This window comes from Panthera pardus, unplaced genomic scaffold (genome assembly GCF_024362965.1).
Source record: "Panthera pardus isolate Hobbes unplaced genomic scaffold, ASM2436296v1 HiC_scaffold_15, whole genome shotgun sequence".
Lineage (NCBI taxonomy): Eukaryota > Metazoa > Chordata > Mammalia > Carnivora > Felidae > Panthera > Panthera pardus.
In genome coordinates, this window is record NW_026526710.1 from 16734892 (window position 1) to 16749949 (window position 15058).

Consider the following 15058-nt stretch of genomic DNA (forward strand, 5'->3'; position numbering starts at 1 on the left):
AGCTGACTGTGAGTACTGGGAAGCTGCTTCTCCCATCTGTGCAAGAGGTGGGAAGGGATGTGCTCATGTACTCAACACATGTTCTCATTACCGTCCGCTCTACGTAGGGGGAAACAAAGCACCAAGAGGTGGAGTGACTTGCCCAAGGTCACAGAGCTGGGCGTGGCAAAAACCAGAATTCAAAAAGGCTAACAGTGGCCACAGCCTGGAGAGGTTCCGTGGGGGAAGGGACACTTTAGCTGAACCCTGAGGGATGGGGATGATTTTGCAAGATCCCTTGCAATCCCAGCTGTCTACGTCGGTGGCTGGCCGTTGTCGGTGGCTGGTGTCTGCCGCCGATGGCAGTGAGTGCGTGGGCAGGCACGAGAGGACTGGCCCTGGCTCCTCCCTGACCTTGAGCTGGGCCCAGTAGGTGTGTTGGGCAATGGCCGCGGTTTGTGTCTCACTTTCCCAGGCGGGCCCTGGTGCCGGGGTGAGCCACGGGTGCCTTGAATAGGGGTGCACAGAGCTTCTTTTGTGTAGAATGGTTGGTCATGATGCCGTGTAGATGTGTGTGCTGCATGGGTGTCTTCTGTGTGGGTGTGCATGTACAGGGCTGTACTTGCGGTCAGTGCAGACCTCTGTGTGCGTCTCTACAGATAAGCCTGTTTTTGCCAGAAAGTGTGTCTGTCTGTCCACACTTGTGTCCATGTTAGTGTATTCCAGTGTGTACCTGTGCCTCTGTCTATGGCCAAACGTACATCCAATTACATATGAACATCAGCTGCGTGCCTGGCTCCATTTCTGCGTGTGCCCCACGTAGGTGTGGCTGGAGTGTGCATCTGTGACTGTATGTGCATGTGTGACCACTTGTGGTACTGGTTTCTATATGTCTGCTTTTGTCTGTGGAATGGCAGCTTTTTATGTCTGCATGTGCCTGTGCACATATCTGCATCTTATGTTTTCATGTTCAGGTGTGTGTCCGTGTGTGCCTTCCTGTCCACTTTCCTTCCCCGGACCCACATCTTCTCAGGCCTCCCTGCCTCTCCCTAATCTCAGGAGGCCCAGCTTCCTGCAGTCACCAGGGGACTGATGGGCTGTGCTGGGTGCCCCCCGATCCTACCCTTCTACTTTCACCCTCTGCCCCAGCTGCCTCAGCCTCCCTGGTCTCCCTCTTACCTCTCTGCCCATTCCTCCTCTGTCCCTCCTCTTCCGTCTGCAGCCTGAAGTCAAGCTTGGCCTGCCTTTCTGCCCCTCAACGTGGGCCCTCCACCAGGACACAGAGGAATCGACCCCTTTCCCCCCCCACCCCTGGCTTCCCAGCTCCAGTGTCCTCCACAGCCTGGCCCTCCCCACTTGCCAGGGCCCTGATTCAGCCCACAGTTGTCCTCACCTGCGCTTCCCCAGACTTCCTACAGGTCTCCCTGTCATCTGGCTGCACAAGTACATTTTCCCCAACAAAATCTTAGTGTGTCCCCTCCCTCCCTGATCGCCAGCCTTGGGTAGACCCTTGCTCGGGAGGTGTGCCTTTGAGACCTCCTGGCCGTATCAGCTCTTCTGCTTGCTCTGACCTCCAGTGCCTCACCCTAGACTTGTTCTTCCCCAAAACTGGGATCCTCTCCCTGGGGCAGCTGTCAGGCCCTGTCCTGAGCAGGCATGCCCCGGCCTTTTAAGCTGAGGTGAGCCTTCTCTAAGTCAACGAACAAGAGCTCTGGGACAAGTGCTAACCAGGCTGCAACAGGAGGGGCCGTGGGAGGCCTCTGACTCTCTCCTGCTCCCTTGCCGCTGACTCACTGCTTTCCAGCCCCTTGGTTTTTCTGGAGTTGCCAGAACTTTTAAGCTCTGCCTTAAAAAAAAAAATAATGTTTATTTATTTTGGGAGAGAGAGAGTGCACACACACGTGCAGTGAAGGGGCAGAGAGAGGGAGAGAGAGAATCCCAAGCAACCTCCCCACTGTCAGCGCAGAGCCTGACTCAGGGCTCAATCTCAAGACCATGAGATCATGACCTGAGCCGAAACCAAGAGTCAGACACCTAACTAACTGAGCCACCCAGGTGCCCCCCCCCCCAAATTTTTTTAATTGAGGTGAAAGTCACATAGTACGTAACAGACCATTTTAGAGTGAATACCTCGGTGGCATTTAGCACATTCATAGTATTGTGCAACCACCACCTGTATAGTTCTAGAACATTTTCGTCATCCCAAAAGGAAACCCATACCGATCAATAGTCACTCATTCTTCTTCGTACCAGCCTCTGGCAGCCGCCAATCTACAGTCTATCTCTGGATTTCCCTATTCTGGACATATCACAAAGAATTCTGTAATAAGTGACTTTTGGCCTCTAGCTTGTTTGACTCAGCTTGATGTTTTCAGGGTACATCCAGGTGGTGGCATGTATTAGTACTTCATTCCATTTTGTGGCTGAATGACATCCTATTGTATGGACACACCACTTTTTAAAAATTTGTTATCTGCTGGCGGACATTTGGGTTCCCACCTTTTGGCTGTTAACCTCTGCCTTCTTGACTAGGGGAGGGCGCCCAACATTTGTGTTTACTGCCATACTGTTCCGCTTCTCTTCCTCACATGCTTGTTCTGTGGACAACGTGTCCTGGCCCCAGCTGGCCACACTCCCATCACCCATGGAATGGGTGCCCACCCTACTGTCCACCAGTAGGCCTTTGGACAGAGCAAGCTTTGATGGCCTTTTCTCCCCTTGGAGCTGCAGGATCTGTTTTTTTTTCTTATCAAGATAAGCACCCAGAGGCACCTGGGTGGGCTCAGTTGGTTGAGTGTTTGACTTCGGCTCAAGTCATGATCTTGCAGTTTGTGGGTTTGAGCCCCACATTGGGCTCACTGCTGTCAGTGCGGAGCCCACTTCGGATCCTCTGCCCCCCCTCTGCCCTCCCCTGCTCATACTTTATTTTTATCAAAAATAAACATTAAAAAAAAAAGATAAACCCCCAGAGTTTCCTTGGCATCTCCCCAAGAACAAGAGGAAGAAGAAGGCAGGTCTTCCACAGCACCTTTCCCAGGTCATTTCCTCCAGGCATCCCTGCTAGTGAGTCCCACCTCTGTCCTGGACTTCCCCTTGGCACCAGGACTATCATAGACATTCCCATGGGGACCCTGGCTGGTTGTACCCATCTTTCTCCAGTTGCTTTCTCTGTTGAGCAGAGGTTCTGAGCTTTCACAGCAGCTGGCACCAAGAGAAGGCTCCAAGCCCATCCCACTTCCTCTGTAGCCTCCACCCCTCCTGCCTCCATCCTCATACTGGGGCAGGACAAAGGACTCCCCACTGCAAGTGCCAGGAAACCAGTTCAACTAGCAGAAAATGGATTGACATCATTGTCCCGTGTAGCTGGAACTAGCCAAGGGGTTGGTCCTGGCTTCAGGCAGAGACCAGGGACTCAAGGAAGTCGCTTGGCCTCCCTGGCTGTGCCAGCCATGTTGTCACCCACTTGATGGGACCCCACCCCACCCCATGGAGTTGGGAAAGTGACCTTTCTTGGCATCAGACCAGTGACATCCCAGCTCAGAAACCCTGGCCATGCAAGGGAGGCGTGTCCCCTGAGTCTGACATCAGTCTTGGGAAAGGATTGTGACTGGTTCTGCTCGGTACATAGGTGTAGTGCTGGATTCCAAGGTACCACGAAGGGCCAGGCAGGGTTGGGTGCTCCCTCCTGTGGCCTGGGGTGAGAAATGAGCAGGCTGACAGATGATGGGTCTTCCAGATCCTTCCTCATGCTGGATGTTGGCTTGTATGTTTATTCACCCTTCAAAACCTGGACATAAAAAGACATTCACAACAAATTCACTTACCTATAAGCCTAGTCTTTCTTGCTGATCTCTACCCCATACCTAGCCTGGTGCCTGATACATACAGTGAATTACTTAAATATAGGTTGAGTGAGGGACTGAAAAGCCACCATGATTTGTCTCTTTTTGGAAAATGTAGGATTGTGCCCTCTAGTGAAGACTGGCCCCTTTCTATCAGGCTGTCAGGTACTGCTTATGTGGAATTCATTCTGAAGTGAATTCTTTAAAGGAAGTAGGAGAAATGCCTTGTCTTTTTCTTTTTCAGTTCGTTTTCCAGGAAAGTGTTGAAATCTGCAGTGGGTGAAAGAATATATTTTGAATTCACTTAAAAAAATATCATAAAGGAAAAAGTCAGCGTCTTTAAAATCCAGGCTTCCTAAAAAAAGGATCACGTGCTTTGGTGTATTGTGAGTGATATAATTCTGATTTCCTTGGGGAAAGATGACCAAGAGAAGGCATGAGAAAGGCTTCAAGAAAACCTGTTCCTGCCCAGCAGTGAGGTTGGCCTGAACTTCCAGAGGCCTGGCTGCAGGTGCACTAGATATGGGAGGGACACATCTGGATCCTGTACCCTGGGAGCCACAGGTGACCTTTCCTGGGGATTCTGCAGATGGCCACATCTGTGGTCATACATTCATCCATTCACTAAAGATTTATTGAGCACCTACTATATGACATGGACTGTGCTGTGCTCTGGAAAGGCAACGAGGAGCCACAACCACAGCACACACCCTCTTGGAATTTTGTCAGGGGTGGGCAGGGACCAGCCTGGGGTGGAGGAAGTTCAGGGGGGGCTTCCCTGAAGAGGTGAAGCTTGGACTGGACCTTGATGTCTGGATGACAGTTCATTCAGTAGGAGGAGGTTCAGGCAGTGGGAACAGCATATGCAAAGGCCATGAGGTGAGTGCTCTGCTCCCCTGAGGGACTGAGGAAAGTCAGAGAAGGCAGCGGGCTAGAAAGGTATGGGTGAGGCTGGGGGGTGGGCAGGGCCTGGTGGCTGTGGTAATAACTTTGGCCTCACCAAACGTCCGCATGAATCCAGGGGAGTGTTTTAAACAAGAGGGTGGCACCAGGCTGTATTGTACAAGTCCCCTGGAGGGACTGCAATGGCAGTAAAGCCATTTGGTGGGTGGATCCATTTCGTCCCTCCTGACTTTCCTCCCTCTCTGTTAAGACTTCCAGCCACACCTGCTTTTCTCTAAACCAGACCTATGCAGTCTTGCTTGCATATCACCTCATGCAGTCCTGTCCATGTGGAATTTGTAGCATCTCTCTCCTGCATTTTTGCCAGTTAAACTGGCATTCCCCGCCCCCTCCTCCACCCCAGACCTGTAGAAACACCGACCTCCTCACCCAATCACTCCCTGGCTGGTCCTTGACCAAGTGGATATCCATCTTCCCTCTGTGAAAACCATTTGTTTTCAAGTTTGTTGAGCCATGTGGCTGCATGAGTTCTGGGCAAGCCACTGCGTGTATGGTGTGCTGGCCAATCGTGTGGACCTAGGACAGCTGCCTGGAGCCCAACTTGCCTTTGCTCCCTCCCACCTGTGTGACCTCCCGTCAAATATCTCATCTCTCAGGCCTCAGTTTCCCCATCTACAGGATAGACACAATGATCTCTGTGAGGATGGTTGGGAGAATTCACAGAGCCAGCCTGTAGGAGGAAGTGCTCAGAACTGGGTGCAGCCCACAGAAGAACTCCAGAAACGTCTGATTATTACCACTGGGCAAATGGCACGTACCTGGGCACCAAAACATTTTTGGCAAGAATGTGATGTTTCAAAATAGGCATTGTATGTTCCCAGCATGAGAAAAGTCAGGACTCCATTGGACTTCGTGATCCTTGTTTGATGGTTAAGGTTATTTTTATTTACAGTGATATCTCAGTGTTTAGAGCCTGTAGGGTTCTAGGCCCTCTGTGTTCATCTCGCCCATCCCCTCATCTCTCAGAGAGGACCCTGGGCTCAGAGGGGATGGTGAGGGGGGTGGTTGTTCTAGGCCAGCCAGAGAGAAGATAGCAGGGCAGCGCTCTTATCTCCTGGTCATCCCACCTCAGAGTAGATGCTTGTCCCCTGCCCCCCTCCCCACTGCCGAAGACAGTGAGCCTCCTGAACAGAAGTGAGTTCCTTCTATCCCTATCTCTATGCTGCATTTCTCTGAAGGTTCAGGCCTCTGGAAGGGGGCTCAGTTACCCAATTTGGGGGAGCCACTGGACACACAGAGGCTTCCCACACTGTGGACACACCAGGTCCCAGAAGAATTCTGTGGTACATCTCAAGCCAAAGGATCCTCCAGCCCAGGGTGACCTCGCTGGCCTTATGGGGAGGGCCCTGGTAGATACTTGCTCACCCCAGGGTTTATGTAATGTCGTCTTTCCCAATCGTCCTCAAAGCCATGCTATGACATAAGCAAATGTACGCCTCTGTCTGCCCCAGTGGCTGGCGGGTATTTATCGAGCACTTGCTATGAGCTAGGCATTTGCACGCATTATCCACCAAATTACCCTCACTGTCCTCTTGAGATAGCACTTACCACTGCATTTTTTAAAAAATAGAGACACAAGATATGTATATTATCAACTTTACCATTTTAAAGTCTATAATTCGGTGGGTTTTAGTATATTCAGAAGATTGTACAACCATCACCACTATTTAATTCAAAAACATTTCATCACCCCAAAAGAAACCCCATACCCATTAGCTGTCACTCCTTATCCTTAGATCTCTCCAGGCACTGGGAAGCACTCAGGTGCTTTCTGTCTCTATGAATTAACCTATTCTGGACATTTCATATAAATGGAATCATCCAGCAACCTTTTGTGACTGGTTTCTTTTACTTAGTATAAGGTTTTTGAGGCTCATCCACATTGTAGCATGTGTCTGTACTTCATTCCTTTTGTGGCTGAATAATATTCCATTGTATGGATATACCACAGCTTAAAAATCTGTTTTCTGCTGATGGACATTTGGATTGCTTCCACTTTGGGGCTATTGTGAATAAACGCTGCTATAAATATTTGTGTGCAAGTTCTGTATGCTTTCAAGTCTCTGGGGTGTGTATGTAGGCATGAAATAGTTTGGTGTATGACACCTCTTAATGTTTAACAGTTTGAAGTTCTGCCAGACAGCCTTCTGAAGCGGCTGCACCATTTTGCATTCCCACCAGCAGCCTGTGAGGGTTTTGGGTTTCTCCGTGTCCTCTCCAATACTTGTTATTGTCTGTCTTTGATTGTAGCCACCTAGTGGGTATGAAGAGGTGTCTCATTGCGGGTTTGATTTTGCATTTTCCTGATGGCTAACGATGATGAGCAGCTTTTTATGTATTTATTGGCCGTTTGTCTGTTTTGAAGAAATACCTATTCATTTCTCCTTTGCCCATTTTAAAATTGGGTTGTCTCTTGATTGTTAAATTGTGGCACTGCAGTCCACAGGGGAAACCAAGGCTCAGAAAGGGCCAAGCACACTGAGCTCATAAGCAAATTGAGACCGGTAACTGGATGGATCTCCACCTCCCACCCTAACAGGTGAGAGATCACTGTCTCTCTTCCCAGATGAATGGCCTCCTGCCTTCCATTTTGACCCACTCACAAAGGTCACCCCAGGTCTTTTTATTGCATTTAAAGCAGTAGAGCCCCACAGCCGGAGGGTGGGCCGGAAAGACATGGAAACAGCAGTTCTAAGGAACAAAGCTGGTCCTCTTTCCCCCTTCAAATCACGCGGACCTAGCTGACGTGGCCCGGGAAGAGGGGACAGCCCGGGCCTGTGGTCGGGGAGCCTATTTATACTGGCTGGGCCATGTTGCAAGCTTTTCCTGCTGGCGAGAGGGACGTCACTGGGTGCTGACCTCACCAGAAACGCTGACGCATCTTCCCCTCATGCTTTGCTCTGTTGACCAGCCGGGTCTCCTCACCTTGGGGCCACTCCCTGTCCTCCTACACATCACTGTCCCCTCCCACCGAGCTCTGGACACTCCCCCATCGTCCCCACTCCCTGCAGCCCTCCAACCATGCCCTCCACTTGCGAGCTGTTATAGGCTGAATTTTATCCCTTAAGTTTATATGTTAAAGACCTAACCCCACTGTACCTCAGAATGTGGCTGTATTTGGAGATAGGACCTTCAAAGAGGTAAGTTATAATGAGGTCATTGTGGGAGGGTGGGGCTAATACAATATGACCGGTGTCCGTATAAGAAGAGGAGATTAGGATAGACAGACAGAGGGCCACCATGTGAGGAGATGAGAAGGCAACCATCTACAAGTCAAGGAGAGAGGCTGCCAGATGAAATCCACCCTGCTGACACCTGGGTCTCAAGACTTAGGACGGCGCCAACGTGCCTTCCTATTGTTTATGTCCTGCCATCTGTGCTCCTTTGTTACAGCAGTCCGCGCAAACTAATATAGAAGCCCTCTTTGCCTTTGGTGGCCTTTGTCCCTGGGGCCTGCACACTGAACCTCGGTTAGCTATGTGCTCAGAGCGTCGTCTTTTAGACTTGACAGCCCTGGTTTGAATGCCCCCTCCCCTTTTTTCTTTTTTTTTTTTTAAGTTTATTTATTTATTTTTTTAGAGAGAGAGAGAGAGGGAGAGCACACGTGAGCAAGTTGAGGAGGGGCAGAGAGAGAGAGAGAGAATCCGAAGCCAACTCAGCTGTCAGTGAGAGCCTGAGGCAGGGCTCGAGCCCACAAACTGCAGGATCATGACCTGAACCGAAGTTGGACGCTTAACTGACTGAGCCACCCAGGCGCTGCTGAATGTCCCCTCCTTTTAACTATTCCCACACAGGGTGACGCGGGGACGGGAAAGTAAAGGCATGTAGCTCTCCCCCGAGTGTGGAGGTTGGTCCGCAGTAGCTGAGAGGGGTAAGAGGCTCTCCTGCTGGATGTGGCTTTCCTGCTTGGAGCCAGGCCCCGAGCTTCTCGGTTTCCTCATTAAAAGGAGCCAAAGCATCCTTGCCTGGGTGCTCTCCCTCTCAGAGCTGTTGCAAGATGAGATCAGGGATGTGAAATGAAGAAGGATCCCAGCTTGGCTTGGGCCCCAGGAAATAGTCTTGCGGGGGTGGGCACAGAGATGAGGAATTTAGCAGAAGCGATGTTAAAAGGAGGAAAATCCAGAACTGGCCTTTGGGGGTGGCGCTGGTGGGTGTAGTAAACACCATGCTGGGGTGCCAGGGAGTGGGTGGGGGGTGACAAACAGCCTCCTGGGCATGGAGGTGTGTCTGGTTTTACCCACTACTGGATCCTTAGCACTTGGGAATGGCTGGCTCAGAGAAGGGCCAAATAAAAGTTTTTTGAATGAATAAACGAGTGATGTTAAGTGTATATACAGAGGAGAGAGCAGGTAGGAATAGCCTTGGTGGTCATGATGGGTGCTGGGGACATGGATGGACAGGAGGTTGTCTGACCCTCTTCCTTCCTGGCCACCTCAGCTCTCCTTGTTCAGGCTCCACGGGCCCAATGCTTTCCCCAGCTGGAGCAGCCCAGGTCTCCCTGGCAGATTCCAGAGGCCCCACCCTGGTTCCCAGCCTTCTGAGGCCCCCCTCCCCACCAGGCTCCTGAGGGTGCAGGCCACAGACCCCCTTCCAGGCCTGGTAGATATGCTGCGGGTGCCAGGCATGACCTGCAGGCCTGAGCCAGCCTTTCCGCCCCCTTGTCTGCCCTAGCCCAGGCCTCCTTCACCCTAGGCAAAGTAACAGGTAGACTAGAGAGGCGTGGTCTCCAGGGTTCCTTCACTCTGACGTCCAGAGGTCTGCGAGAAGCTGAGGACCAACCCACAATCACTATCTTTCAGAGAAAGTGAAACCTGGTCCCCAACCGTCACCACGGCGACTCCCCCACCCTGGCTTCCCCTCTGAGCTCACAGCTTCCCCATCTCCTCCGCCCCCCACACCATCCCTCAACAGCTAGTACTTGGAATTAGACTTTCAGCTTTCTTTTTTCCTTCAAAGGACTTTTGCCTTTTATGTCCATGACAGCAGCAGCTCTGTGAGCCTGAGCCAGGAAATACTGTTTGAACCCTCCTTTTACAGGTGGGGCCTCTGAGGCCCAGAGAGGGTAAATGACTTGCCTCTGGTCACACAGTATGTCAGCCCCCTTGAGCCCTAACCTCCTGTTTCTCTTGCTTTAAGCACCTGTTTTCCCACCGAAGACCCTGTCTGTAAAGAAAGAGCCTAGGTGTGGGCAATGGGCCTGGGATAAACAAGGTTGGTTGCAAGGGGTTTGCATGATGGGAGAAAGGAGATGGCTGGGAGCCCCACTGGGGGATGCAGGTCCTGGGGCCAGAACCACAATCTCGGGGCTGCCAGCCTGGGTCTGGCTCTGTGCCCAGAGCCCGGTGGTTTCCGCTCACAGATGTCCCAACAGCCTCAGCAGGAGGGCGGGAAGGGCACTCAAGAAGGAAGATGTCTCGCTCCCCTCAGTCCCAAACCACAGTGGCTGGTGAGGCTGATGGCTCCTGGGCCGAGCCTGGCCTGCGGGCCCTCTGAGGCCCCAGTTGGCACACTCTCCCCTCTATCCTGGGCACAGCTCCCTGCACATGGCTCGGACCCCCATGTTCCCTACTCGCCCCAGGAAGGCTGGGGCTGCGGTTTGCATCATTCTTGGGCGTGGGGCTGACCTCGAAGAACGAATTCGAAGAAAACAGGAGGAGGAGCAGGCATGCCACCGCACCCAGCGCCCATTGGCCGCCCGTGGAAACTTTGGTTTTTGGGGTCATGTTCCCAGAAGGCCTGCCCCTCCCCCCCCCACTCCCCACCCACCTCACGAGGTGTTGGCCAATCGCCCTGGCGGGCATAAAGTGGCTGCTAGCCCGCAGGGCTCCCAGCCAGGAGGTGTCACCCCCAGCAGGCGCCAGCCGGAGCTCGGGCACCCAGCATGCGGGCACAGCTTATGCGGAGGACGCTGCTCAGTAAGTACTTCCTTCCTCTCCACCAGTACCCACTTGCTGTGCCCCTGGGCACCAGCGGGGAGCAGAGGAACCTTCTGTCCTTTGGGAGCTGGAAAGGCTGGGCACCAGAAGGATGCTGAGAAGGGGGGAGAGCTGGGAGGTCAGGCAAAGCAAGTGGTCCACTGAGAACACAGCATCTTTACAAGGTAGAGAAGGACTATCCCCAGAAGGCTTCTAAGGGGGAGGTGATGTAGAGGCAGCTCTGGGAACAAGAGAGTGAGGGAAGGGGATAGATTGAGGAGAGAAGCCAGAGAAGCAGGGGGGAGGTGAGAGACGTGCTGGATAGAGGAGGAAGATGCAGAAGCCAAGAGGAAAACAGTGTGATGTCTGGCGGGGTGGTGAGGCCTCCTTCTTGCCCTGATTCGCAGGGTCTGGAATGGATACACACATCCAGCCAGGCCCAGGGACCCTGGAACCCACACAATCACACAGCACACATAGCCACACCCACAGGGTGACGCACACACAGAGCCGTGTGATGTCATTCAGAGCCCTCAATCTCACCAACTTGGGAACCCCCACATGCAGCCTGGGCCCCCATGGTGGACAGGGCACAACGCTTGTTCGTGGCCAGCTCCTTCCTTTCACCTCACACAGACCTGGACACATGCCCATGAAGACACCCTAGTCCCACGTGCATGTGGTGCTCACGCGGACTCCCCCGCCCAAGCCCAGCAGCAGATACCTGAGGAGGTGGCGAGGAGTGCCCTGTGGTCGCCATGCCTGGGTGGCCAGCCCCTCGTCCTTCCCCAGCAGCTGAACGGTTCTTAGGAAGGGAACATGGTGTCACTGCCTTCCGGGCCATTGCGCCACAGGCCCCTTCCGACCACATGGCTGCCGGTGCCTGGGGGGTGGGTGTGGGGAGGTTGGCCGGCAGTAACTATGCTCTTCCCACCCTGAACATTCTGGCTCATGGCGTATCTGGTGGGCCTGACAGATGTGGGACACGAAGGGAGAGAAGAGGAAGGTGCAAGAGGTCGAGGACAATGCTGGCCTTGTGTGACCTGGGTGAGCCCTTCTCCTTCAGTGCCTTGATTTTCCTGTCAGTAAAATGGGGGCTCTCTTGTTTGTACAGACATAGCTCAGGGCACCAGGCTGCTGCCAGGCTAAGCCCACCTGCAAGGAGGGCCAGGCTCTGTTATGGGGGGATCCAGAGGTCTTGCAGGCAGCAGCCCCACCTGGGCTGCTGTGTGTCAGATCCTGGGGTTGGGAAGATTGGCAAGTGCAGGAGGTCCAACTGGGTCCCAAAACCTCCTCTCAAAGGCCTGCATGGTGAAGTGCAGCCCTGTTTTGGATGCTGGGCAGTGCCTCACGGGGGAGGTGGTGGTGGCCCCAGCAGGTGCTCCTGTGCACACACGGTGCCCAGCCCCACCCGTGATGGCACGAAGCCTGAGACGATGGGCTGTGCCCTCTAAGGCCCTCTTAGGTTCCCTCCCCTCTGAAAGCCGCCCGCCTCCCCAAGTCAGGTGACACCCCCCTTCTCTGCCCCAGGTCTGGTCCTCGGACTCCTGTTCCTGAGTACGCCGGCCATGGGCAGCTGTTTGGACAACTACCAAGAGCTTCTTGGGCAGCTCCAGAAGCAGGCGGACTTCATGCAGCACACCAGCATGCTCCTGGACCACTATGTGAGCGCCTGGCCCCTGGTGGCATCTGAGTTTCAGAGAATAGTAGGCCTAGGGCAGCAGTGAGCCCAGAGAAGATGAGACCCGACTCCCATTCACCCCTACTCGATATGGGGCAGGTGGGGAAACCAAGTCCCTGTGTCATTCCGGGGACACATCGAACACTCCAGGCCTTGGAGTGTTCCACTCCTTGGCACTTCACTCCTCTGAAATGCCAAGGAGACATTACAGCTTTCCCAGCTCAGTGGGCCGGAGTGAAAACCTCAGCTCCATTGTATACCTACCCATGTGCCCTGCTCTAGGCCTCAGAGATGTAACAGTGAACAAAACAGGGTTCCATCCTCCTAAAAAAGCTCAAGGTTACCCACCCACCCCCACTCAAACTCTGCACACCACAATCACCGCCTGTGCAGTCACCTCAACCCGCCAGCCCCCCAACATCCTTCTGTCCTGTCTGCAGTGATGGGAGAGTCCTTGCTCCTTCCTGGCCTCAGTTTCTGATCTGTACGATGGGAGGATTGGATGGGAAACATGAGGTTGAGCATTTCAAGGCTGACCAGAGCAGAATTGTGTGTGTGTGTGTGTGTGTGTATGTGGTGGGGGCTCTAGCACTCACCCTCTGATTCTCCTTTCCCTCCAGATCAGCATCCAAGGCCTGGACAAGGATGGTCTGAAGGAGCACTGTCAGGAGCGCCCCGGGGTCTTCCCCAGCAAAGATGCCCTGCAGCGGCTCAGCAGGCAGGAATTTCTGCAGATCCTTAACAACACACTGGGCCACGTTCTGCACAGACTGAGAACTTTACAGAAGGACATCCCCAAAGCCCAGGACTTAGAGAAGCTAAATATAGCAAAGTTAAACATTCGCGGGTTCAAGAACAATATCCACTGCATGGCCCAGCTGCTTCCAGGCTCCTTGGAGAAGACTGAGCCCACTCCGACAGGCCCAGGGGCTTCTCCATCACCCACCCCCATCTCAGACGCCTTTCAGCGCAGGCTGGAGGGCTGCAGGTTCCTGCATGGCTACCACCGCTTCATGCACTCAGTGGGTCAGGTATTCCGAGAGTGGGGGCAGAGCCCGAGTCGGAGCCGGAGACACAGCCCCCGCCGGGGCCTGCGGAAGGGGACCCACAGGACGCATCTCTCCAGCAGGAACAAAAGACTCATGCCCAGAGGGTGGCTGCCCCGGTAGCCTTAGGGGTACCCCTGGCAGATAAAAGACTCACAGGTATTCTGTAGGATGGCCCATCCCCGCTGGCCTCCAAACCTGCTCTCCTCTGTCCCCCCCCCCCCCCCCCGTCAGAAGCGCACTTTAAGGGGTGGGAGCCAAGCAGGCCCCTCTACCTCCTCCAGGCGGGGAGGGGAGGGTCAGGCCATTGAACCCCCAGCCCTGAGTTCCCCAGTCTCGGTGGGATGGCCAGGTCAGGCCACGCGGGGCTAACTTTCCATTGATTCAGGGGTCTGATGACACAGGCTGACTCATGGCCAGACTGACTGCCCCCCCTGCTCTGCTCCCCAGAGGCCTGTCGGCCCTTCCCTCTCATGACTTGCAGGGCTGTTGACCCCAGACTTCCTCCTTTCCATGGAGGCATGGTTCCGAGGGGGAGGTCAGGGCCTGAGCTGGCCTCTTATGCCTCATTGCCAGTCTCAGGCCAGACACCTGGACATCTGGGTGACCTCATTTTAGGCAGCTGTGACACAGGCAGAGTGTCCTAGAAGAAGTGCTGATCGGGGTAGGGTGTCTAAAAGTGGGGCTCAAGTGCCCTCTCACTGTGTAGCCTCGGGAAGACCACCTTACCTCTCTGGACTTCAGTTTTCTTTTTGTGATTCAAGAGGGTTGGGACCGTGTAAAGCCCTCTCTGCTTGCCAGTAGCTGGGATTCTATGACATACAGTGGATATCAAATGCAGTGCAAATGGACATGGAGTAAAGACCTAGTGTCTGGAAGTACCCAGTATTGGGTCCTGGCTGCTGGCTCCTCCCCCTGGTGGTGCATCATGAAATTTTCTCATGCTGAAGCGAGGGAGTCCCAGAAGCTGCTGGGCCAATTCTTTGCAGGGATATGATTAATTTATCGATTTTTATCAGTTTTTATCTGTTTCCTATTTATAAGGCTTATTTATGATATGTATTTAATGTTAATATTGTGCCAACATATATTTAAAACTTGCCTGGTTTCTAAAGTCCCTGTGTCTCTCTGTTGCCTTGTGGGAAAGAATTTGAGGGAATCTAGCCTCTTGGAGGAAGGGGGGGGGCCCTTACCATGGGGTGTCTCAAATAGGGCATTTATTGTGTCTGAATGTGACTCCCTTGAGATGCTAGGGACTAGAGGGTTTGGGAGCAAGAGAGGAGGGAGGAAAGCTGGAATGTGTGGGCCCCTGTAGGTGTGTGACTGGGGGGTACGTGTGCTTATGCGTGTTACGTGAAATAGACAAGATAGTAACAGACCCTGCCTCAGACATGGCCTGTGACCTGCTGTGCGCTTGAACCTGTTTCTTGAAGGGCTTCCGGCAGGACTCTCTGCAATAGATAAGATCCACTTTGCAGATAAGAAGACTGAGTCTCAGGGAGACTGAGTTACCTGCCCATGTCCTCAGAACACGTTTTCTGGGAGGGCGGACACATGCTGAATTCAGGTCTGTTAGATGCCAGAGCATCTTCTGTTACTCTTCAACCTCTGTAACTTGGCCGGCAATGTCAT

At 53.3% G+C, this 15058-nt stretch overlaps 1 protein-coding gene and 1 long non-coding RNA gene across 4 annotated transcripts; one reads left to right on the top strand and one right to left on the bottom strand.

The window, feature by feature from the left end:
- Positions 1-2713: 2713 nt before the first annotated feature.
- Positions 2714-11521, bottom strand: LOC109253580 (uncharacterized). Its single transcript, XR_002074474.2, has 2 exons — positions 11424-11521; positions 2714-3766 (listed from the first exon to the last, which is right to left on the bottom strand). It is a non-coding gene; the product is annotated as an uncharacterized LOC109253580 (long non-coding RNA).
- OSM (oncostatin M) lies at positions 6917-14540 on the top strand. 3 transcript variants are annotated; one of them, XM_019426645.2, is made up of 4 exons: positions 6917-10699; positions 11676-11746; positions 12230-12363; positions 13001-14540. In XM_019426645.2, exons 1-4 carry the CDS (start codon positions 10506-10508, stop codon positions 13547-13549), a joined length of 948 nt encoding a protein of 315 aa, XP_019282190.2. In that variant the 5' UTR covers positions 6917-10505; the 3' UTR covers positions 13550-14540. The 3 variants fall into 3 exon arrangements, with proteins under 3 accessions (XP_019282190.2, XP_019282191.2, XP_019282189.2); XM_019426646.2 differs by lacking the exon at positions 11676-11746 and having other exon boundaries at positions 10548-10699; XM_019426644.2 differs by having other exon boundaries at positions 10590-11746.
- The last annotated feature ends 518 nt before the right edge of the window (positions 14541-15058 follow it).